A 25,740-nucleotide genomic window follows, 5' to 3' on the forward strand; every position below is an offset into this window, starting at 1 on the left:
TGTATGATACGACTGTTTGGTTCCATTAATGAAATCGTGGAAAAGACCCCTTTCAATCAAAAAAAAGTAAAGGACATCATACTTTCCTAGGCTGTCTCCCTGTTCTGAGTGACCTGAGGAATTTCAAACATAAGAAACGGTCTGACCTAAAATGAATGACCACATTGAAAGCCTAAGAGTGTTTGGATAGTCCGGTCCAAACATATAGAAAAGGTTCAGCCGATGGTGTTGGAGATGCCCTAATCGTGGATGTAGAACGACAGCTCCTTTTTTTTTACTTGTCGACGTGTCGTGCGGGTCGAGCAGAGCAAGGGTGTTCCTCATACCTCCTTGAAAATATGTGGAGCCGGGCGTCATGTCGGGGCGTAGTAGGTTAATTCGGGAAAAATTGTGATGCGTGGTCGTGGATGTATTTTTATTATTTTTTTAATAAAAGAAGAGCTCGCCCCTTCTGATTTCCACTAAAGAAACCAGCATCAAGTTCGTCGTGGATGTATGTGTGATCCATCCAGTTATCACATCAGCCAGCGGCGGGTTGGAGACGGCACTGGTTGGTTATTTTTGTCCGCGACATCAACGTATTATGGCAGCGTGTTTTGTCTTCGGCGAGTCCATTCGCAACATGTGTGCTCCTGAATGTTTCCCCTTACACGCCGCCTCCACAAGAATAAGACTCCATCACTCCTTTTCAAACTGGACATCCGAAAAGCTTTTGACTCGGTCCGGTGGGAATATGTCCTTGATATTCTTCAGCGGCGCGGCTTCCCTAGCAGATTTCGTGACTGGATTGCTGCCCTTCTTAGCACCTCATCATCACGGGTGCTCCTCAATGGGGTTCCCGGTTCTCCGATTAGCCACGGGAAGGGCCTACGGCAAGGAGACTCGATGTCACCGCTTCTTTTTGTTATTGCGATTGACCCGCTACAACAACTGCTCAACTCAGCCACTCGGATTGGGCTTCTGCACAAGATTAGAGGGCGTGGCACCATTATTCGGACATCACTCTATGCTGACGACGCGGCTGTCTTTGTGGCGCCAATTCGGGAGGATATTAGAAACCTGGCCGACATCCTGGAGGGGTTTGGTGAGGTCACAGGGATGCACACAAACTTTCACAAGAGCTCCGTGGTGCCTATTCGGTGTCGACACTTGGATTTGGACGCCATACTTGAGGACATGCCAGCCACTCGAGCTTCTTTCCCCATGAGATATCTCGGATTGCCGCTTTCTATTTGGCAACTTAAGCGAGTGGACTACCAACACCTGGAGGACAAAATTGCGAACAAGCTTGTGCCTTGGGAGGGCATGCATATCACCTCCATTGGACGTGGGGCTCTTGTGAAGTCGGTCCTCACCTCCCAGGCCATCCACCACCTCACCCCACTCATTGTGCCACCATCCGTTCTCCAGAGCATCAACAAGATTGAGCGTGCTTACCTTTGGGCGGGCACGAAAAAGGTCTCCGGAGGGAAGTGCAAGGTTAATTGGGAAACGGTCTGTAGGCCTACTCACCTAGGAGGATTAGGTGTCTTATATCTTGACAAATTTGCCAGAGCTCTCCGGTTGCGTTGGCCATGGTATGAGTGGCATGACCCAACAAAGATTTGGGTTGGTTCGGGAAACCCATGCGACAAAGAGGACATGGATCTTTTTTATGCTCTCACCACCATCACAATTGGCAATGGGGAAAGGACGCCATTTTGGGACGCACCGTGGCTCAGCGGCAAGAAGCCAATTGATGTTGCACCCCTCATATACAAGATCTCGAAGCGCAAAAGTTGGAAGGTTAGTAGGGCCTTGCACGATGATGCATGGATCAAGGCCATCGACATGCATTGTGAGCTGACTTGGAATCATGTGACTCAATTCGTTGAACTGTGGTCTCTGCTCTCTCATATAAACATCTCCCAAGACGTCCATGACACCATCATTTGGAAGCTCTCCCCTAATGGGGAATACTCGGCCAAATCAGCATATAAGGCGCAATTCATGGGAGCTATCCTCACGCCCATGAACAAGGTCATTTGGAAAGTCTGGGCACCCCCAAGGTCAAATTCTTCGCATGGCTAGCCATCCAAAATAGGGTGTGGACGGCTGACCGCCTAGAGCGGCGCGGGATGCAAAATTGTGGTCTCTGCCCGTTATGCAAGAGGGAGTTCGAGTCCGCCGCTCACCTTTTCTACAGATGTCGGTACACTATGCGGTTGTGAAGGCTGATTAGAGATTGGTTGCAAATTGGCGATATCAACACCAACCAGTGGGCGGCTCATCACTCTCTCAGTAGTTGGTGGACTCATATGGCCAGGCGCAGCAAGGCTATGGCGACCCTCACCTTGCTCACCACCTGGACTATTTGGAATGAGAGAAATGCAAGGGTCTTCCAGAAGAAATCGACGCCCCCCAAATTATCTTGCGAAACTTGAAGGAGGAAGCTAGGCTCTGGGTGCTAGCGGGTGCGAAACGCCTGAGTAATTTGATACCGCGAGAGTAATGACTTTGTATTCAGTGGGCCTCATGTGGCTCCGACTTAAACCTTGTCTCCCCCCTTAATTAATGAATGAGGCAAATCTTTTGCCTTTGCGTTCCAAAAAAAAAAGAATGTTTCCCAAGATAGGAATGTATGAATGAAAGTCTTACAGAGACAGCATCAACAGCTTCTCCTCTTTTTTGGGTCGAAATCCAACAGCGTGCGTAGCTAGCTTTTCTACTTACGTCGAGCGGGCAGAGTTCACGGATTGACGTGCAACCTCACAAAGCCACACTGCCACTTCCAAGCATTACTTTGCATTACCACCTGCTTACACCCTTCACAATGTGAAACGTCCCGTCCATTGTACACTAAACATGATTGGCAAACGATTATTTACTGCTCGGCTTCATCATCCATTGGCTAAAGGGAGCATCTAGTTAACAGATGCCTGAAAAAACATTAGATCTAATGTCTAAAAAAAGTCAGTCGATTTTCTAGATCAGCATCCAATGGTCCTCGTAGGTGTGACACCGTTCTTCTTCCTCGGCTTTCTTCTTCCGCTTGTGCGCTCATGAGGGGACCCCGCCTATCCCTCCCTCCGGCCTCCAGGAATGGCAATGATCTCCCCGCCCTGACCTGCACCGGTCCCGCTGCCTTGCCTCCGCCTAAGCGATGCTGTAAGCGGGTGGCTCGGCCTTGCTTCTCCCCAAAATCGACTGAATCTAGAAAGAAAATCATGTACTCCTTTCGATCCATATTAATTATCTCTGAAACTAAGTCAGCGATAAAGGGACTACCTGATGACTAGAAAACACGCTGGGTTTTTTTTTTTGAGAAAACACACCGGCTAAAACATGTGGCAAAAGTTAATGCTCCATTTTTTTTAGAAAAGGAGGATGCCTCCCGGCTGCTGCATCTGAGAGATGCATGCAGTCATTTTATTAATTATTTATAAATACCTTATTACAAAATAATACATCAATATGCCTGAAGTCGCTATCTTAACAACATATGTCGCTACTTCTAAGCCTAACATCTAAAGCCAGAGACCCTGACCAAGGCAAATACCAGGTCTGGGCTCGGCGGCCGCTAGGGTAGCGGCCTGCCGAGTCGCCAGGAGCGACGCAGACGAGAGCTGGGACGTGGGTGTATCAGTACTTCCAAGAATAAGGTGCATGAATTCTTCTAATGCTCCATCTTTAGTTTCAATTAATTAACGCCCTTCGACGGAGTAGTTAGGATGTTCGCATAGATAGAGACCCAACCGTATAGGCATATCTATCAATCTGCTTCGGTCATGCTGTGCTAAACTAAAAGCTTTGGTCGTCTCCGGTCATCCATGTGCTAAATTGGTGGTGCACTCAACACGCCAATGTCCACAGTTTCATGCTCCAGGATCCAACTGACCAGAAAAGGCAGACTTAATCCATTAGCATACTGTCAGTGTCTCTTGCTTCCACACTTGGGGTTGGCAGCTCGCGCTGATCCCACGCGTCACGCATCATTCAATAACCGATATATCTCAATAGTGCCTAACCAGTAACCACTGCTCTGAATCTCTGGAGAAGCACACATCGATAGCACAGGTTAACAGTGGCACCGGCGTTTGCTGTTTCTGGTACTTCAAATCAGTTCACGTTGGCGACATCAATTTATTCTCGCAGCACAACGACACCTCGATGGCCCGCGCCACAAGCAATTGTATAAGCACCCAGCGTCTGCATCAAGCCATGCACGCAATCATTTCAATAAGGCATAAGTATATTTTCCATCCCTTAATTTTTTCCAAAGTGTAAAAATGGCCGCTTCACTCCAAAACTAGCAAAACTCAGTTCCTCAACTTTTAAAACCGGATAAGTTTAGTCCCTCACGCGGGTTTCATCCGGTATGAATGCTACATCTATAAACAATAAATTCACAAAAATAGCCAAAAAAATCTGAAATTTTATGACATCGAAGATACTCAGGTGTGCAAGGTGCATGCAAATTTTCATCGTGCTTTGACGTTCGAGGAGCTCGCGGCAAAAGAAAAAACATACATACATCTGCTCTAGAATGAATTGTAAATTCAAAAAATAGCAAACAGAATAAATAAAATCTGAAATTTGTTGGAATCCAAGATGCTCGGGTGAGCAAGGTGTGTGCCAACGTTTGTGGTCAAATGATATGCGAGGAGCTCGTGGCAAAATAACCAAAATAGCATATGTGTGTGTGCCGTTTGGGGTGGTATCCAAACACCATGAGCTCATCGACACACCCATACGGTTGAACAGACCCGGTGCAGCAATTTTCCGATGGCTGCACTCAAAAGCCATTAACACACACTCATACACACATTGTCACGATGACCACCTGTAAAAAGTTAGGAATGCATGATCTGTTAAAAACGCACGCATTTCGATAATTCCAAATTGTCCAAAGAACGGCACAAACTCCCACATGAATTTGATCTTCCGGAGTATGATACATGCCACCAAACCAGTTTCCTAGAAGATTCGGTACACTTGTCGGTGGTGGTAAATTGTATATGCAACATGAGTTGTGCGTCCCGTCAAATCAAAGGCAATGAACAGCATGACAAAAATAAATGATGATCGTTTCCCCTCGATTTAGAAACATCAAGTTTTTTTAACACCCCTTAAAATAAAATGTGACAAGGACGTTCAGTGGATAGGCACGGAGTGGGAGAACTTAGGGAGTTGTAGGCTAAAATATTGGAGTTGAAAATTAGGTGCTCCGCAACTCCTCTAATTCCACGGATTCGGTGAATATCCGAAGAGGGCCTTAATCTGCCATGTCGTGTCGTGCCGTGTGGCTCATGTGGAGCGAGGTTGTTCCTCGTACCGTCCTGAAAATCAAGTCTGTGGAGCGGGGATTTGTGCCGGGGTCGGGGCGTGACGGTGTCCGTGCGGTCCATCGAGTTACCGTGTCAGCGGTGGTAGGCTTGAGACGGCGTCTGTTGATCATCTTCTTGGGCGACGGCAGCGTCACCTTTCGTTTTTGGCGGGTCTACTGGGGAGGGGACATGGTGCCGTCCCCTCTCGGCTCACGTCTTCCTCTGCTGCGTGTGTAGTTAGTATCAACAGCTTCTCTTCTTTTTGTGGGGGATAAATCCAGCAGCATACGTAGCTGCCCAAAGAGTTCACAAATTGACGTCCGACCTGCCACAGCCAGAGCCAGAGCCATTGGGTTTTCTTCCATTAGCAGCTGCTTACGCCATCGCAATTCGCAAGGTTAAACGTCGCGTCCTTGGCACACTCAGCCTGATGGGATTGGCACGGCGAATTCACTCCATGATTGGCTTAAACGTGTACGTGCGACACAAGCTTATGCTCCATACGAGGAATTCACTCCATGATTGGCTGGTCGTTGGGTTATTCGGCTGAGATAGAGACCCAGCCGTGTAGGCATATCTATCTACTGGCAGCTGCTGTCTGCTTCGCTCATGCTGTGTTGTGTTGACCCAGGAATGTTTTTGGTCATCCATGCCCAGAATTGGCTGTGCCTTCATCACTCTCGCCGCGCTCCCTGATGTTCATGGACTACTACTAGACATTGGTCAGTTGCCTTCTCCAAGCTCCAACTGAACAGAAAAGGCAGAAACCCAGTTCATCACCATCATCGGTGTCTGTTGCTTCCACACTTGGATTGACAGTTTAGTTGGCACTGCTCTCCTCCTACGCGCCACGCATCATTCGATAACCCAGAACGTACGAGCTGAGCTCTCAACACTTCGTAACAAACCCACCTCGACTGCTACTTAATCTCCAAACAAGCACGCATCGACAGATTCAGTTCAATTCAACAGATAACAAACGGTGTCGACAATTCAACAGAGGAATGGCAAACCCACCCCTGTATGTAGAACACAAGGGGCCGATCGGCACAATATAATGCCAACAGAATCTTCAGTTTCGCTTCGTGATCTCGGGTACAAATGCTGTAAACACATAGGCACCGGTGTCTGCTGTTTCTGATACTACAGGTTCAGTTCAGTCTGGCGACATCAAAGCCAGTACATTTTATTGTGGAGCACGACGACGCCACGATGCCCCGCAGCACAACCGGGTTTGGAGGCAACAAAAAAGCGGCCGAACAAAAATTGCATGAGTTCAAGTGTGAACCGTTCGATATAGGCTGAGAAGGTCGCCGCCTAGCTCTCCTGCGCGAACTTGACACCCTTCTCGATGGAAGACAGCAGCTCGCCCTTGAGGCTCTCCAGCCCCTCCTTCTCCAAGGCCGACAGCTCGCCCAGCCCCATCACTTCCTCCACTCCGCTCTTCCCCAGCCTCACCTGTGCAATGCCAACAGAAAGTAGTGTTCAGCACACCAAGTCTCGATCTTCTCACGGAAATTAACAGGTTGTGGAATAGCATTCAGCACAGGCATGTTTCTCAGGCTTCAAAAATGGGCTTAGATGATGTGAAACAAAGCACAATCTGTGAATTGTGGTATGCCAGTTCGATTATTATAACAAATGGGACATGTCTGACCCTCTACGACAATGATAACTCCATAAACATAATAATCAACCAAAAAATTACGAATCAACGAGAGTGTCTTGCCAGGCCTGTGACAGGCCACACGATTTAACAGAAACCTACACTTTGGATACCTGCTTACAAAGTCAAAAACATAGCAACACCTTCTAGGAATAAGCATGCAAGCAAATTTCATGCAGGCAAATGATTGTGTACTATATAGAAACAACAAAAAACCTTTCTTTCTTTCTTTTTTACATGGGGGCAACAGGAAATCACCTTGGAGGCAAAGAATGGCAGCTCTGTTACGGTTGATTGGACAAAAGAGCACTCTACGATGTCAGGAACACCGTTGAGCCCCTTCAAGCATGCATCTCCAAAAACTGCACCAGCATATCTGGAAAAACAGAAGATAAAATATTGTCAGCGAAAACCAAATAATGAAGTCCAGTCTAAGATCAGCAATGTGATACTATAAAACAAGAGATTGCTACGGAATTCATCTACATAGATCAAAATGGCCATGTCTCATTTCAGATGGTAATTTCCAGCTAAAATGAGCAGAAGAGTACAATATGTTGGACATAACTGAATTAAGTATGCATTTCACGTGAAAGCAAAAGCAGAAGATTAATAGTGGGATCAAAAAACTATTTAGTAAAGAATATTCTCTACAATAGTACATAGGTCAGTAATCCAAAAAAAAAATCAGAAATCCAGGGTGCAACATAATTTACGCAACCAAATGTTTAAGTATCACACTGAAAAAAAACATTAAACTGAAGGCCCAAACAAAATGAACACGCAAGAAAAAGAAGGCCACTTATACAATGAATGAACATGTAACTACTGATAAACAGAATGGAAAACACATTCGCATATGTACATACTCCCTCCATTCCTAAATATTTGTATTTTTAGAGATTTCAAATGGACTACCACATACGGATGTATATAGACATATTTTAGAGTGTAGATTCACTCATTTTGCTCCGTATGTAATCACTTGTTGAAATCTCTATAAAGACAAATATTTAGGAACGCAGGGAGTATTTGGCAGTAAAGCACAGCTATGAAGATACAATCAAATGGATACAAGAACTACAATACAGTAGTTAGTCAGTGCAAGTAGGTTATGCATACTGAAGTTGGTCATATGCTGATTGCAGAGTATAAACACTAATATGCTACTTTGATATTCTATAAAAACCATGGACACACAGGGATAATAGCATGTTATTTTCAAGAGCATAAAACTAGCAGAAAGAGGACATGCTCAGGAAAGTCTGTGCGTGTTCATAGACTTACGCCATCGACAATGTTGCTGAGCCCTTTCCAGCCTTCGCTTCAACAACTTCCGTCCCACCATCTTGTGTCCTCTTCGTGAGGGCGAGAAGGTCCTCATGGGACAATGCATTACTTGCAGGAGTAGCCTATATCAAATATAAAGAATTGAGTTGTTAACTTGAGGCGTTGGCGTTAAAACATATGGAAGATATAGCATAAAATTAAAACAGCATTAGTTGCATAGTGTTTCAGTGATTGACAGATGAAAGATAAGCATCACTAGAGAGGCATACTGTTGATTCTTATCCAAAACATAGATTTTATTAGCTAAAACGACTTGCCAACAGCATTCAGAATAATTTTATACAACTATGCTATGAAGTTTTGTTATCAGTATGTGCTTACAATTTTGCTAGATTTGCACATATTGAATGAAATAAAACAAAACAAGTTAAGCCACTAAGATGCCAGACCTGTGAGAACAGTGGCAGGATAGTGATTCCAGCATGGCCACCAACAACAGGAACATTCACCCCTGCAAAAGATCACAGCAACAACTCAGATTGAAATGACAGAGGTATAAAATCTAACAACATAATCTCAAATTTCCCTATAATTAAGTGAAAGGTCATCTTAATACCAGTAACTGGCACGTTTGCCTTTCCAGCATAGAATGTTTTAGCACGAACAACATCAAGAGTGGTCACACCAAACAGCTTCTTCTCATCATAGGTACCAGCCTTCTTGAACACCTCAGCTGCAATTGGGACAGTCGAGTTGACAGGGTTGCTGATCATATTGACGAGAGCCTGAACAAGCATAATTGACAATTCCACAATCAGATTTTTACATAAATAATGTATAATTTAAAATATTACTTCATAAACGACAGTTGACATCTTGACATACAGTAGCGCACACATGAGCATGCTTAAACTACACAATGATGTCATGCCAGGCCTCCGGAGCCAATGGCTGGATAGTGTTAGTGTTAGAGCAGCTTTCTTTGCTTCTTTTGCTTTTTTCGTTTATCTAATTTCAGTTAGCAGTTTTACGTCGAGTAGCATAGAGTTTGTTTGCATTGCAGTTGTGCAAGTTCTGCAGTTTCTTGGATTTCTTCTAATACAAAAAGACATGCATTTTGATGTGAATGCGCATTTGAGTGGGAAAATAGAACTACCCATGGATGCCACACCTTGGCCATCGCAGTAATGCAAAACAATGTCTGAATCAAATTTGCCTCCTAGCAAACAGCCTACAGCATTTGGGCAGCAAAGCTGATAGAGTTTTACTACCTACAACAATCATATGCAGCAATGTGATTGCACGGCCCCAGAACATAAATCGTAAAACAAGGCCTGAAGCAAGCATGCTGTCTACAAACAGCCTAAAACACTGAGGCAGAAAAGAAACACCTGACTTGGTAGTGGCAGTTGGGTTCATTCTGGGCAAACAGAGTGGCAGTCATCCTATGATGCAACTACGTGACTGCTCTCCCCCAGATCATCGCTGAATGCAAAGCATACAACCGACTGGCAGTGGCAATTATGCTTGGCAACAGCAATTCAATTCTTTGGAGCAAATCATTGTTTTAGGTGTTTTACTACCTACAACAATCATATGCAACAATGTGACTGCGCTGCCCGAGAACAAAAATGAAGAGGGCCAAGCTCAAACTGTAAAGCAAGGCCTGAACCAAGTGTGCCCCCTATATAGAAGCAGCCTACAGATTCCGGGCAGGAAAGTACTAACGCCTGATTTTGCTGTGGCAGTTGGGTTCATTTTGGGCAGACAACTCTTGTAGACTACTAGTACAGAGCAATCCTATGCAACAATTTGACTGCTCTGTCCCTACGCCCCAGATCAGAAATGAACGCAAAACATACTACAACCGCCGGCAAGTAGAAGCAATTCCAGGCAGCAAAACGTATGGTTACCGCATTTAGCAACCAAATCTAACTATGTCGCCTCCACCGAACTGCAGATCTATCTACAGTGGTAGCAGAGTGAGTGGTGAGGGCTTACGTTGGGGCAGTGCCTGGCGATGGCGGTGCAGAGGCCCTTGACGATCCCGGCGTTGATCTTGAAGAGGTCGTCCCTGGTCATGCCGGGCTTGCGGGGCACCCCGGCGGGGATGATGACGAGGTCGGCGCCCTCCAGCGCCTCCCCGAGCTGGTCGTCCCCGACGAAGCCCTTCACCTGCAGCGCCACCATCAGACGGACCATTCACGCACAGATCTAGCGAAGGGAGGGAGGGAGAGGGAGTAGGGACGCACCAGGGCGCGGGTGTTGATGTGGGATACGTCGGCGGCGACGCCGGGCGTGGCGGCGATGTCGTAGAGGGAGAGGGAGGAGACGAGCGGGTTGAGCTTCATGAGCAGCGCCAGCGGCTGGCCGATGCCGCCCGCCGCGCCGAGGATGGCCACCTTGCGCTCGGGCGAGGCGGAGGCGGAGGAGTAGTCGCGGCGGCGGCGCAGGTGCTGCGACGCGGATCTCAGCAGCGACATCCTCATCTCGTCCTTCTCTAAGCTCGAACGAACGAACGAACGGACTGAGCTCTGGTGTGTGTCGCAGCAGCTGAAGTGCGGTCGATGGAGAGGGGGGGCGGCGGCTTTAAAGAGGGGAGGAGAAGGCCAGAAGGGGGTGGATGGGATCCAAAGTGTTGACGCCTCCGCCGATGCGATGAGATGCTTTTGTTTCATTTCACCCGTGTGGGTGTGTGTGGTGGTGGGTTTTGGTTGCTTTGCTTCACCAACGCTGGCCGAGGTACCACCTGCGCACCACATACGCTTGTTCACAGCGACCTCCACCTCCACGATGGCATCCAGCGCGGGCCACTCACCTCGCCACTACTGGTAGGTATCCATCCGGCGCACAAGTGCAAATAATGGCAAAAAGTTTGCCTCGTCCATTAAATAAATTAACAAGGAAAATAGAGCTTGTTTGTTTGTTTTTAGTTTCTACCCACGGTTACGAATTACACCGCGGTATTGTTTTCCCGGACCCTTAGCACCCGCTGTGCGCATAGAAACGATGACGCGAAGCAGAATCAAAGGCGGCGCCGACGTATGCCGGAAGACGCACACATTGCTTTCATTTCAAATAATCCTGCCGATGAGCATGGTAAAAGAGGTCGTGGCTTTTTCTGTTGGGGATATTGTTCCCTGATAAGTTGACCCGCCACTTCTTCATTGAGCACTCCAGGTGACAAGTTCACGTGTCAATGCACACAAGTTGGGGCCACTATACCAAATTCAACAGCCCCAAGGTGAATCTGCACTTAGAGAAGAGGTGGGCAACGGATTCTTCCTCTCTTTGACAAGGAGGACAAAGGCCATAGTTTGTCCATCCTCTCTTAGGTAATCTACCGTTGGCCAAATCCCATCTTGCATAGCTAGCCAAGCAAAGACTTTGACTTCAGGCGGTGCACAAACCTTCCAAACCTTGAGCTCCATGGGTGAGCGAGTGGCCCCTAAAGATTGTGTCTTATAAGCGAAGGCCGCCGAATAGTGTCCACTCTCCGTGTGCTTCCAAGTAATCTCATCTTTGGCATTGTCTTCAAGGTGGAAATCATGAAGTAGAGTCCAAGGAGCAATAAATTCAGCATCGTGGACCATCGAGAAGTTAATGTTGATCTTGGAAAGCCAAGCACCGTTCCTTAGAGTTTCTCACATTGTCTAATTCCTTCTTGTCGAGACTTCAAAGGTTGGAGGTGTGATATCCTCGGGCTTCCTTATTACTTGCACGCACCATTTGCCAATGGTGATAGTAGTAGAAGCATAGAATAGATCGAGGTCCATTTCATCACAAGGGTTGCCCCTTTCGACCCACGTCTTGGTTGGATCCTTCCACTCATATCAAGGCACCACAATCATAGAGCCCTAGCAAACTTCTCAAGACTGGGCACGCCGAGGCCGCCGAGTTCATGGGAGCGGGGCACGGTGTCCCAATTGACTTTGCATTTGGTGTCAATAGTCTTATCTTACACCGACCAAAGAAAAGCTCTCATTAGCTTATTGGCTTCTGTGAAGTGTGTTTCCGAGGTGATAACCGACTTGACAAGGGCGTTGCGACTAACGGAGCAAAATCCGGCAGATCTTGGGTAGGGGGTCCCGAGCTGGTGATCTTGGCACGATGGTAACAAGACAGAAAGGAGACACGGTATTTACCTAGGTTCGGGCCCTCTCAAAGAGGTAAAACTCTACGCCTGCTTGTATTGTACTGATTGTGGATGGGGTACAAAGTATAGATTGATCTACTTCCAGATCGTATGTGTGAATGAATCTATAGAATATCTAGAATATGTTCTACCGACTAGCCTAGCCTCGGTTTATATAATGTACCAGAGGCCTAGGATTTAGAAGAGTCCTCATGTTACGTGCAAGCCTTGTGGAATCTTTCTTGTATATGTCATGGGCTGCCCGAAGAGGCCTAGTAATTAACCGCCAAGGGGGTCCTTGGCCCGACCAGGATGGTCGGGAGATGGTAAGGTAAGCACCCTCTAGTCCAGGATACCACCAGCGGCCAATGTTAGTAATATTTTTAATTCACAAGGGACAAGACTTAGTGCAATTTTGTCCTCGAGCTATTGGAAGTCCACCTTCTTGAGTTGCCAAACCAAAAGCGTAAGGCCCAAGTATGTTATCAGTAAGGAAGCACGAGTAGCCGACAAACTTTGGAGGATTGGTTCAAGGTTTAAAATGACCACATTCGATTGGGACCATGGGTCTCTTGTGGAAGTTGGTGGATAGATATCACACTCGATTGGGGCCATGAACATCCCGCATCATCTACATGAAGAGAGGTTCTAACCATGGTGCCCCGACCATGATCTTGTGGAGAAGACCATGCCTTGTTGCCAAGTCAAGCACGCGCTGGAGGGGAATGATTGCGATGATGAAAAGGAGTGCGGGGGTCACCTTGTCGAAACCCGCGACCATGCTAGATTGGAGGTCCGATCACCCCGTTTAAAAGCATCCTCAAGGAGGATGTGCAAATTAGGGCGGTGATCCAATCCCTAAACTTGCTTGGGAACCCTTTTTTTGGAGTAGGGCAGTGATGTACTCCTACTTCATGTAGTCAAAGGCCTTGCGAATATTAAGCAAGCTTGAAGATAAGAGTGAGGGTCGTCCAGTGTGCAACGGGCGGACAAGATTCCTCACGTACATTAAATTCTTATGAATGCCCTTCTCTTGATAAACACACTTCAGGCATTAGAAACAAGAGAGTTCATGTGCATACTAAGCCGGATGGCTAGTATCTTAGCAATGATTTTTGCAAGGGCATAAATGAGGCTAATAGGCACATAGTCGATGATCTCTTCCACACCCTCTTTCTAGGGTAAAAGCACAATGTTTACAGAGTTTAACCATTGGAGATTTGCACCATGGAGGTTACCAAAATTATGGTTGGCTCTCATGACTTCAACCTTAACAATGTCCCAAACACTTCCAAAAAAATGCCCGATGAACCCATCCACCGCGGGTGCCTTGTCATTTGGCATTTGATTGATGGCCTCTCACACCTCCTCCTTGGTGAAAGGGGCCTCAAGGTCATGCAAGTCCCGTGTGTCAAGGTTGAGCTCCTCCCTGTTGAAATCTTTTGGTCTAGAGCCCTCTTTTCCCATGGCATCGGAGAAGTATCTTTTTGTTCATGCTCGATGACCCAATCAAGATTGTGCTTACCCTATGGATGTGATTTTTATTCTTGTCCTCGCGTTGATCCGGTTGTAGAACTTGGTGTAAGCATCACCCTCTTTTAAGTTGGTCATTCTTGTGTGTTGCTTCTTGTTCTCTCAAGCACCACCATGCTAATTACACATCTCTTAGCTTTGCACTAGTGTCATGCTTGTCGACGGAACGTGCTTCAATTGGGCTGCATAGAGGTGTATCTTCGCTTACCCTCTATTCCACTCGAAGAGGTTGTCTTAACTCTGTAGGGCTATGTGATGGGAATGCTCATTCCGGCCAAGATGCACAATTTCATTGAATCCTAGAATATGGGAACTCCCTCTGTTTTGCTTGGAGGTGTCCTTGGCCCCTAGCATCAGTATAAGCAAAAGAGGGCAACGGCCGGATAGCAAGACGAGTAGGACTATGTCAATGGCCAGGTAGGCACATGGGTGTTGAATTGGCTGCATGAAGCAAAATTTTAGATGTCAGCCGTAAGAGCAATTCAAGCTTCAGCAGAACTACTAGCCAAATGGCAGGGGCCTTGGCCGCAGAACTACTTCCTTCTTTTGGGCTTCAATTTACCCAGTCAATAAATTGAATTGTCTTAATGATTTAAATATTAAGAAGTTCAACATCATCGGAAATGCTGATTAGACCGAGCTCTTCAACAGAGGGCTGTGCTACCGCAAATTGTGTTTATCTGAGATAAACAAAATCACCAGCTCTAAAAAAAAAGTGTAGCGAGTGCCTACCTGGCCATTGACATAGTCCGGCAGCGAACCTATAATAACAAAACCAAGCGCATAGCAAGCACACAGATGCTCAAGATAAATATATGATCCACACATTGAGCCAACAGGCATAATAATACTGATGAACCATCAAGGTGGCCAACAACAAATCCATGGCAAGCAACATGATGTAGATCAATGTCACACAAACAGTTTGCAGCCCACCAGACAAGGCAAGGCAGACAGGAAAAACATCCGGCTTGACTACTCCAAATCAAGCCTTCAACCTAAAACCGACTCGCATAGTCTCTGGCTCTCAAAGTATTGATTGATAAGACAGACTCATGATCCTCTCTCTACTCGATCAGATCGTCATCGTCATCAGGCAGTGGCTGTGCCGCTGCAGCCGCAAGCTCAGCCTCGTGCCTACAGAAGTCGCAAAAAAGCAAATGAGCAATCCACTACTTCATTCATTTGAACATACAAACTGAACATGAACAATCCCAGTGAACAAGTCACTTACTGTTGCTGCATGGCCAAGTCGAAGGTCACTTCCGGAGGCTTAAGGGCCACTGCTTCGACGAAGTGGATGTTGGGATCACTGACATCAGCAAAAAAGCCTTAGTACAAGAACAATGATGCAATATTACAGGCAAAGGAAAGCAATGGGGATGAAAGAAAATTACCCAGCCAGCTTCCTAGCAAGGTAAAGGAAGGGCTTCTCAAAGTTGTAGTTGCTCTTGGCAGAGATTTCATAGTACTGGAGGTTCTTCTTCCTGTGGAATGTCACCTGCTTGGCCTTAACCTGCCTGTTCTTCACATCAACCTTGTTGCCACACAGCACAATGGGGATGTTCTCACAAACCCTGCAACAGGTTAATATACAGACATCAGAACTCTAATGATAGCACAATATCAGATTCGGTGAAGTAGAGATGATTGCTTCAGAAGCAAACCTGCACAAGTCCCTGTGCCACGTAGGAACATTCTTGTAGGTCAGCCTTGAAGTGACATCAAACATGATAATCGCACACTGACCATGGATACTGCACAAATAATTAAGAAAGAAATATCAGTCAAACAAATAGAAACAATAAGGTAAGCATTATACTGATAAATCGAAGGAAATAAATACACCCTAACAAATACATCTACTATTTAGACAGCTACACAACAGTCATGTGCAGAAAAAAATAGCTAAAATCCACCACAAAACACTTACTAGTATCCATCCCTAAGGCCACCAAACTTCTCTTGCCCAGCAGTGTCCCAGCAGTAGAAACGGATCTTTCCACAGTTAGTGGTGAAATCCAACGGGTGAACTTCAACACCAATGGTGGCTGCAAAAGGGAAAAAATGATGAATTTCTTAGACATGATGCATGCCAAGCGGCATAGGTGCAGAAGAGAATACACATACGTTCGTATTTCTTCTCAAACTCTCCAGTGAGATGCCTCTTCACAAATGTGGTTTTGCCTGCAAACAGATAACAGCATCAGAACCTCTGCTGTCAATGGTTGGAGAAGGATAACCAGGCAAAGCAGGATGCTAATGAAGAAAGGGCTGAGCAGTAAAAAAAATACTGACAATTGCAATTGAGCAATGCTATGGTAGGTTCATGTTTTGATTAGCATACATGATGCATGAGATACCAATCTAGCAGATGGCACTAAAGTGATTCAGAACTGAGACAAAACTATTTAGATATCAAGGGAATTTTCATTTGTAAGCACAACTATTACTTCAAATTAGGTCTTCCATTGCACCTAAACACAATTCTAATAGGCAGACCTTTTACACTGGTGCATGAAAAATGGAACATTTCATAAACAGTAATGTTACTCCATCTTTGCCTTTCAGTAATGTCCGATCTAATAATAATTCAAAGAACACACACTCCCCTGTTCAAATAATCCTTTTAATACATAGAATCTGCTGGTAATTTTTCACTCTATATTCAGTTGCTATAAACTATTGGAGCAACTGCTTATAAGAAGAGGTTCAATCTGACAGACATAGTCTATTGGTAAAATATATGATGCAAAAGCATCGAGACCTCCATGATCTAAATCCCTTTCGCAATTACTAACTCTGTTTTCCCTGCTTTCCAAAACGGAAAGCATCGAAAACTGATTCCCTACGGCAGGACCAACCACGAAACCCTTTCGTGGCACGGATTAGGGTCGCCCCCGCAATCCCCAACACCTAATAGGGCGTCAGATTCCATCCGGAGGCCAGGCAAACTGGTAACTGAGCCAGATCTCGCCGCAACGACGGCAACAAGCAGGCGCATCGGACAGATCACGGCCTAATCTACCACAACCACAACGAACGAGAGTAAGGGGAGAAGGAGGCTCACCAGTCCCGCCATCGCCGACGATGACGAGCTTGAAGCTGGGGTAATCGACGGTGTTCTGGTTCGGCAGCGCCTGCGACAAAGCCAAATCGAAACAGATCAGGCCCGGATCCAACGCCAGACGCAGCGGAATCAATCGGAAACCGTGAGCGCCGGACTCACCATGGTGGACGCGGGCGGCGACGGCGGCGGTGGGGGAGGGAGGCAGCAAAACCCTAGGTGGAGGAGGAGTATTTCGAATCGGAGTTGGGGGAGGCGGAGGATGGGGGGTTTTATATAGGGTTTTTTTTGTGGGGAATGGAATTTTATTTTTTTGTGTGCGGGGCGCGTGTGGGGGGGGGGTTGGTTAGCTTTGGATGGACGCAGGAATGGTGGCCGCAGGATCGGCGGTGGGCGGCGGATCGCAGCGGGGGCGGGGGTCGATTAGCTTTCGTCCCACGCGAGGTTCCCGGCCGTCCGATCCGGGTGCTGCCGTTGGGTCGGGGAGCGGGGCGGCGCGTCCTGGGCTGCCTTCTTTTCTGTGCTCCACAATTCCAGAAAGAACGGTCGGTCCACGTATCGTGAACCGGGCGGCTGAATTCGTCCCCCCACTTTCACACACACTTGGGCCCGAGGGAGTGGTACTGGTGAGGTTTTCTTTTCTTTTCAATACTGATGGGCGTCGACCCGTTGGCTGGACAGTTGAGATTGCTGTCAGCCCATTCAAGTTCGAGTCTCGACTCGAACACGCGGTGTTTGTGAAGTTTCTTCTATATAAAAAAATGCCAACGAAAATTACCCCTTGAGTTGGTCTCATTTTTTTTAAGTTTGTGTCTCAACTCAACAACCAACTAATTCTAAAAAAAATACTCAACAACCAATCGTTTTTGCAACGATGCCTAACAAATGTCTGCACGTACCCGGCGTAGTAGGTGTTTCATAGGCGATTAGGGGTTCTTTTAACACAATACAGACGCAAACGCTCGTGCTTTGCACATACACTCACCCATATGAATGTACACACGCACGTCCTACCCCTATGACCACCTTTGAGAGACTAAGCTGGCATATCATCTTAAGATTTAAGAAGTTACCGTAAGCGCCTCGTCGTCAACGAGGACGTCTCCTCCTACTGAAAGCGCATCGGCGAAATTAAATTCAGGAACCCCCAAAAGTTAACCTAGATGAGTTTTCTGTGTGTTCCAGAAAGAACGGTCGGTCCACGTACCGTGAAAGGGGACGCCGGTTTCAGTCGCCCGTTCACACTTGCGTTTGAGGGTACTACTACTTGGGCCATTTCCAGGGGAACACTGAAGAGCTATTTCGATCCGGACGTGCAAAGCCCTACTACCTATAGCCCGTTTAAATGTCTTTTTCATGTTCGTCCGGACGTGGACCACGGACATGATGCAGGAGGGAGTCATCTGGTCTATAACCACAATTACTCAAAGAAAAAAAATCTTTAATCAAAAAAACATCCTTATTCGTCCGGTTGAGATGTGAGAGAGGAGAGGCCAGAGGAGGGGCGGCATGCATGTGGTTGGTATGTGTGTGTGTGGTGCGCGATTGGGAGAAGAGAGAGAGAGAGAAGAGAGGAGGATCATGTGATTACTTTTTGATGGTCAAGTGGATGTCCGAACTCCCGCATTGCTCCCCACGAGTTGCTTCGATTTGTGGGAAAAACAGACTGCGGACTGCTCCACGGATCGATAAGGGTCCTGATACGTCTCCAACGTATCTAAATTTTTTGATTGTTTCATGCTATTATATTATCAATCTTGAATGCTTTATATGCATTTTTATGCTATTCTATATCAATTTTTGGGACTAGCCTATTAACCCAGTGCCCAGTGCCATTTTTTGTTTTTTTGCATGTTTTTGGTTTTCCAGAAATTCAATATCAAACTAAGTCCAAACACGATGAAACTTTACTGTGATCTTTTCTGGACCCGAAGGGGCCCTAGAAGCTTCGAAAGGAGGCCAGAGGAGGGGGGCATGCATGTGGTTGGTATGTGTGTGTGTGTGTGTGTGGTGCGCGATTGGGAGAAGAGAGAGGGAGGGAGAAAAGAGAGGAGGATCATGTGATTGCTTTTTGATGGTCAAGTGGATGTTCGAACTCCCGCATTGCTCCCCACAAGTTGCTTCGATTTGCGGGAAAAACAGACTCCGGACTGCTCCGCGGACCGACAGGGGTCCTGATATGTCTCCAACATATCTATTTTTTTATTGTTTCATGTTATTATATTATCAATCTTGAATGCTTTATATGCATTTTTATGCTATTCTATATCAATTTTTGGGACTAGCCTATTAACCAAGTGCCTAGTGCCAGTTCCTGTTTTTTTGCATGTTTTTGGTTTTTCAGAAAATCAATATCAAACTAAGTCCAAACACGATAAAACTTTACTGTGCTTTTTTTCTGGACCAGAAGGGACCCTAGAAGTTTCGGGAGGAGGCCAGAAGAGCCATGAGAGAGCCACAAGCTCACCAGGCGCGCCCCTAAGCTCGTGGGCCCCATGCAACTTCGTTTGACCTAATTCAACTTCTATAAATTCACAAATATTTCCAAACCAACAGAGAACCACCCAAAACACTTTTTTTTGTAGCAGCAAGTCTTCGTTCTTCTGTGATCTCATCTGGAGGCCTTTCCAGTACTCTGTCAAAGGGGGGGATCAATCACGGAGGGCTTCTACATCAACGTTACTGCCTTCCGATGATGTGTGAGTAGCTAGTAGCTAGATGGCTTCTTCTCTCTCTTTGATCTTCAATACAATGTTCTCACCGATCTTCTTGGAGTTCTATCCAATGTAATCTTCTTTTGCGGTGTGTTTGTTGGGATCCAATGATTTGTGAGTTTATGATTTCGCTGAAAGTAATTGAGTCTTTTCTGAACTTTATTATGCATGATTGTTATAGCTTTATATTATTTTCCGATATATCCGTTTGGTTTGGCCAACTAGATTGATTTATCTTCGGTGGGAGAGGCACTTTGTAATGGGTTCAATATTGTGATGCTCTACATCCAGTGACAGAAGGGGACAAGACACGTATTAGTGTTGTTCCCGTTAAGGGTAAAATGATGTGGTTTATTCATATTCATTGGGTTTACTTTGTCTACATCATGTCATCTTACTTAAGTCGTTACTCTATTTGTCATGGACTTAGTACCATAGATGCATGCTGGATAGCGGTCGATTGGTGGAGTAATAGTAGTAGATGTAGACAGGAGTAGGTCTACTTGTCACGGACGTGATGCCTATATACATGATCATTGCCATGAATAACATCATAACTATACATTTTTCTATCATTGCCCAACAGTACGTAATTTATTTACCCACCGTATGCTATGTGTTCAGGAGAGAGAAACCTCTAGTGAGAACTATGGCCCCTGGGTCTACATCATTTCATCTTGCTTAAGACATTACTCTGTTTTTCATGAACTTAATACCATAGATGCATGCTGGATAGCGGTCGATTGGTGGAGTAATAGTAGTAGACAGGAGTCGGTCTACTTGTCACGGACGTGATGCCTATATACATGATCATTGCCATGAATAACATCATAATTATGCGTTTTTATATCAATTGCCCAACAGTAATTTATTCACCCACTGCATTTTATTTCCTTTTATTTATTTTGAAATTTATTTATATTCCTATACAAGATTTAATCCTTGCAAATAACGAGGTCAAGGGGATTGACAATCATCTTGCTCGCGTTGGGTGCAAGTATTTTCTTTTGTGTATGTAGGTGTTGTTCACGAGGCTTGGCGTGATTCTCCTATTGGTTCTCACCGAGGGAAATACTTATCTCTACTGTAGTGCTCCGCCCTTCCTCTTCGGGAAAAATGCCAACGCAGCTCACAAGTAGCAGAAAGAATTTCTAGTGATGTTGTCGGGGAGACATCATCCAAACCTATCAAGTACCTTCACTCAAATTATCATCCACTTGCTCCACTTTTTATTTGCCTTTTTATTTACCTCATGTCGGTGTCAAAATCGGGAGACCTTGGGTAGGGGGGCTCGAGTTGTGAGATCAGATCGATGGGTAACAGGAGATAGAGGACATGGTGTTTACCCAGGTCCGGGCCCTCTTGAGGAGGTAAAACCCTACGTCATGCTCTTGCTTATATTGTGGATGTATCAAAGTACAAAGTTGATCTACCTCGAGATCGTACATTGTGGAATAAACCCTAAGGCTAATGGAGATGATAATCGATGTCCCTTTACGGGCTCAACCCTCTGGTTTAAATAGGCACCGGGGGGTATCTAGGGTTACACATGGTCGGTTGCCATCCAGGGATTACATGTCAAACTAGTAGATATCCTTGGAGTACACGACAAGTACTTGGTGAAGCCCAATATGCTTATGCCATAGGTTAGAGGCCTCCGAAGTCCATCATTAGCGGGCTATCAGTCCAGCATAGGGACTAGACCGGCTATGCAGGGACCCCCTTGTCCAGGACACCATCAGTAGCCCCAAACTTGTCTTCAAAGTCGAGGGTGGCAACCTTCTTCGGATAAACGTCTCCGGCTTGAGAATCTTCAGCTTAGCAGGTGATGACCCACAAGTATAGGGGATCAATTGTATCTCTTTTAGATAAGTAAGAGTGTCGAACCCAACGAGGAGCAGAAGGAAATGACAAGTGGTTTTCAGCAAGGTAATGTCTGCAAGTGCTGAAATTGTAAGTAGCAGAGTAGTTTGATAGCAAGATAATTTGTAACGAGCAAGTAACGATAATAGTAGCAAAAGTGCAGCAAGGTATCCCAATCCTTTTGAGGCAAAGGACAGGCCAAAACGGTCTCTTATAATAAGCAAAGCGTTCTTGAGGGTACACGGGAATTTCATCTAGTCACTTTCATCATGTTGGTTCGATTTGTGTTCACTACTTTGATAATTTGATATGTGGGTGGACCGTTTTTTAGGTGTTGTTATTACTTGAACAAACCTCCTACTTATGATTAACCCTCCCGCAAGCATCCGCAACTACGAGAAAAGTATTAAGAATAAATTCTAACCATAGCATTAAACTTTTGGATCCAATCGGTCCCTTACGGAATAGCACATATACTGGGGTTTAAGCTTCTGTCACTCTCGCAACCCATCATCTAATTGCTACTCCACAATGCATTCCCTTAGGCCCAAATTTGGTGAAGCACTACCGCAGGATGCTGCTAACGTGACACTACGATCAGAGACTGATACGACTCCAACGTATCTATAATTTTTGATTGTTCCATGCTGTTATATTATCAATCTTGGATGTTTTATAATCATTTTATAGTTATTTTATATCATTTTTTGGTACTAACCTATTGACATAGTGCCAAGTGCTGGTTGCTGTTTTCTGCATGTTTTTACATCGCAGGAAATCAATACCAAACGGAGTCCAAATGCCATGAAACTTCACAGAGATTTTTTTGGGACCAAAAGACACCTAATGGGCCAAGGCTGCGCCCGGGGGGGTGCTTCGAGGAGAGCACAACCCACCAGGGCGCGCTAGGAGGCCCAGGCGCGCCCTGGTGGGTTGTACCCACCTCAGGTGCCCCTCGGACTGCCTCTTTGCTCCATAAATACCCCAATATTCCAGAAACCCTAGGGTAGTCGACGAAAATCAATTCCAGCCGCCGCAGAGTCCAGAACCACCAGATCCAATCTAGACACCATCACAGAGGGGTTCACCACTTCCATTGGTGCCTCTTCGATGATGCGTAAGTAGTTCTTTGTAGACCTTCGGGTCCGTAGTTGGTAGCTAGATGGCTTCCTCTCTCTCATTTGATTCTCAATACAATGGTCTCTTGGAGATCCATATGATGTAACTCTTTTGCGGTGTGTTTGTTGGGATCAGATGAACTTTGAGTTTATGATCAGATCTATCTTTTTATACCCATGAAAGGTATTTGAGTTTCTTTGACCTCATATATGCATGATTGCTTATAGCCTCGTATTTCCTCTTCGATAATTGGGTTTTGTTTGGCCAACTCGATCTATTTATCTTGCAATGGGAAAAGGTGCTTTGTAGTGGGTTTGATCTTACGGTGCTTGATCCCAGTGACAGAAGGGGAACCGACACGTATGTATCGTTGCTACTAAGGATAAAACAATGGGGTCTATCTCCACATAGATAGATCTTGTCTACATCATGTCATCGTTCTTATTGCATTACTCCATGTCTCCATGAATTAATACACTAGATGCATGCTGGATAGCGGTCGATGTGTGGAGTAATAGTAGTAGATGCAGGCAGGAGTCGGTCTACTAATCTTGGACGTGATGCCTATATAATGATCATTGCCCAGATATCATCATGAGTATTTGAAGTTCTATAAATTGCTCAACAGTAATTTGTTTACCCACTGTTTGCTATTTTTCTCGAGAGAAACCACTAGTGAAACCTACAGGCCCCAGGTCTCTTTCTCATATTATTTGCCTTCGCGATCTACTTTTATTTGTCTTTTATTTTCAGATCTACTAAACCAAAAATACGAAAATACCTTGCTGCAATTTATTCTTGTTTACTTTATTTGGCGTTCGATCTATCAATATTTACAACTCTCTCACGTCAGTTTGCCAATCCCTGGCACCGTTACCCGAAAGGGATTGACAACCCCTTTAACATGTCGGGTTGCGAGTATTTGTTATTTGTGTGCAGGGGCTGTTTAAGTTGTGTTGCTTGCTTCTCTTACTGGTTCAATAACCTTGGTTTCATATCTGAGGGAAATACCTACCGCCGATGTGTTGCATCATCCCTTCCTCTTTGGGGAAATACTGACGTAGCTTCAAGCGGTATCAAAAGGAATTTCTGGCGCCGTTGCCGGGGAGTATCTTCAATATATACCAGGTTCCTAATCACAAATATCATCTCCTCTCTATTTACATTATTTGCCATTTGCCTCTCGTTTTCCTCTCCCCCACTTCACAAATATTTGCGTTTTTATCCGCCCTCTTTTTCTTTCGACGTTTTCTCATCATATCTCATGTTTGCTTGTGTTGCCATGTGTCTTCTATTTGCTTGCATCTTTGCTTGCTAAAAATCAATTGATATGGATCCTCATCCACTTGTTAATCTTTTTAAGAGATCCAATTATCATGAACCAATTGCTAGTGAGTTGAGTGCACTAGATTATCTTTATGAAGTTTTGCTTGAGATTCGTGAATCTGAAAATTGTGATGAAGAAATTTATGAAGTGATTCATGATAGCTCCTTGAATGAAAAGCATGATTGCAATGATTTTACTATAAATTCTATTAATGTCAATTGTGCTAATAATATGCAAAACCCCAAGCTTGGGGATGCTAATTTTGCTATGTCCATTACTTATTGCAATGATCATGATTGGGGTGATTTTTCTTATGATTCTGAAAATTTATTTAAGCCTCATGATGAATATGATATTGATAATAACGTTTGCAATAATATTGAAAGTGGGTTTGGAAGAGCGTCAACTTTAGGTAAAAGTAATCCCACATATTTGGAGAGTGTTCAGTCTTATGAAATTTTTGACATAAGTGGGTTTGGAGAGGTCTTGACTTTAGTTGATGTTAATCCCACTATCTTGGAAGATCATAAAACTTTTATGCATGTGGATCATGAAGAGAAAATTTTATATGATAGCTATATTATTGAATTTGATTACGATCCTACACACAATTATTATGAGAGAGGGAAACATGGTTTTAGAAATTTTTATGTTACTAAATTACCTCTCGTTATGTTGAGATCGTCAATGTTTTATTCTTCCACCTTGCATATGCTAGAATTTTCTTGTCTTGATAATTTGTTTGCTTATAAAATTCTTATGCATAGGAAGTATGTTAGACTTAAATGTGTTTTTCACATGTTACATGATGCTCTCTTCGTGTTTCAATTACTATCTTTCATGTGAGCATCATTGAAATCTTTTGCCTAGCTAGGGGCGTGAAACAATAGCACTTGTTGGGAGGCAACCCAATGAATAAAATTTATTTTTGCTTTTTGCTTCCTGTTTTTGAGTGTTAGCACAATTATGCTACTGTTATGATTGTGTTTTTTTTATGTTTTAATTAGTGTTTGTGCCAAGTAAAGCCTATAGGATCTTCTTGGGTCATAGTTGTTTGATCTTGTTGAAAAAATAGAATTTTTTGCGCTAGCAAAAATAATTTTCATTTCAACCAAAGAGCGATAAAATACCCATTCCTTTTGCAGTAGATCAATATAAAAATTTCTCAGGCCGTCCTAATTGCTCAGAATTTTTGGAGTTACAGAAGTATATGAAATAGTCTGATTGCTACAAACCATTCTATTTTTGACAGATTCTGTTTTCTTTGCATTGTGTGCTTGTTTTGATGTCTCTATGGTTTTATTTGATGAGTTTTTGCCATAGAAAAGTTGGAATACAGTAGATATAATGAAAAAACAAAATATGAATTGGTTTACAACACTTATAGTAGTGATTTGTTTTCTTATACTAACGGATCTCACGAAAGTTTTGTTGAGTTTTGTGTGATTGAAGTTTTCAAGTTTTGGGTTATCTCACGATGGATGAAGGAATAAGGAGTAAGAAGAGCCTAAGCTTGGGGATGCCTCGGCATCCCAAGCTATTATCCAAAAGGGAGCAAGAAACTAAGCTTGGGGATGCCCCGAGTGGCATCCCCTCTTTCTTCTAACGACATCGGTATTTTACTCAAAGCTATATTTTTATTCGTCACATACTATGTGTTTTGCTTGGAGCGTCTTGTATGATATGAGTCTTTGCTTGTTTTATTTTGTGTTTTAAGTCT

At 44.7% G+C, this 25,740-nt stretch overlaps 2 protein-coding genes across 2 annotated transcripts; both read right to left on the reverse strand.

Annotated features, from left to right (window-relative positions):
• Positions 1-6,361: 6,361 nt before the first annotated feature.
• On the reverse strand, positions 6,362-10,897 carry LOC125530156 (malate dehydrogenase 1, mitochondrial). Its single transcript, XM_048694563.2, has 7 exons — positions 10,515-10,897; positions 10,264-10,437; positions 8,879-9,047; positions 8,712-8,773; positions 8,260-8,384; positions 7,231-7,348; positions 6,362-6,764 (listed from the first exon to the last, which is right to left on the reverse strand). The coding sequence occupies exons 1-7, from the start codon at positions 10,749-10,751 to the stop codon at positions 6,624-6,626; spliced, it is 1,026 nt and encodes a 341-aa protein (XP_048550520.2). The 5' UTR covers positions 10,752-10,897; the 3' UTR covers positions 6,362-6,623.
• A 3,835-nt stretch (positions 10,898-14,732) lies between these two features.
• Positions 14,733-17,316, reverse strand: LOC125530162 (GTP-binding nuclear protein Ran-2). The gene is made up of 8 exons (XM_048694573.1): positions 17,160-17,316; positions 17,001-17,070; positions 16,061-16,117; positions 15,864-15,981; positions 15,598-15,687; positions 15,328-15,507; positions 15,165-15,242; positions 14,733-15,067 (listed from the first exon to the last, which is right to left on the reverse strand). Exons 1-8 carry the CDS (start codon positions 17,160-17,162, stop codon positions 14,998-15,000), a joined length of 666 nt encoding a protein of 221 aa, XP_048550530.1. The 5' UTR covers positions 17,163-17,316; the 3' UTR covers positions 14,733-14,997.
• Positions 17,317-25,740: the final 8,424 nt, after the last annotated feature.

Source organism: Triticum urartu, chromosome 1A (genome assembly GCF_056163025.1).
Source record: "Triticum urartu cultivar PI428250 chromosome 1A, HENAU_Tu73, whole genome shotgun sequence".
In the NCBI taxonomy this organism is placed as follows: domain Eukaryota; kingdom Viridiplantae; phylum Streptophyta; class Magnoliopsida; order Poales; family Poaceae; genus Triticum; species Triticum urartu.

Coding starts and splice junctions, on each gene's coding strand:
- LOC125530156 (XM_048694563.2), bottom strand. CDS start 10,751: ATGAGGATGTCGCTGCTGAGATCCGCGTCGCAGCACCTGCGCCGCCGC. Junction 10,438..10,514: donor ACATCAACACCCGCGCCCTG/GTGCGTCCCTAC, acceptor GTGGCGCTGCAG/GTGAAGGGCTTCGTCGGGGA. Junction 9,048..10,263: donor TCGCCAGGCACTGCCCCAAC/GTAAGCCCTCAC, acceptor ATGCTTGTTCAG/GCTCTCGTCAATATGATCAG.
- LOC125530162 (XM_048694573.1), bottom strand. Junction 16,118..17,000: donor CGTCGGCGATGGCGGGACTG/GTGAGCCTCCTT, acceptor ATCTGTTTGCAG/GCAAAACCACATTTGTGAAG. Junction 15,068..15,164: donor GACTTGGCCATGCAGCAACA/GTAAGTGACTTG, acceptor CGACTTCTGTAG/GCACGAGGCTGAGCTTGCGG.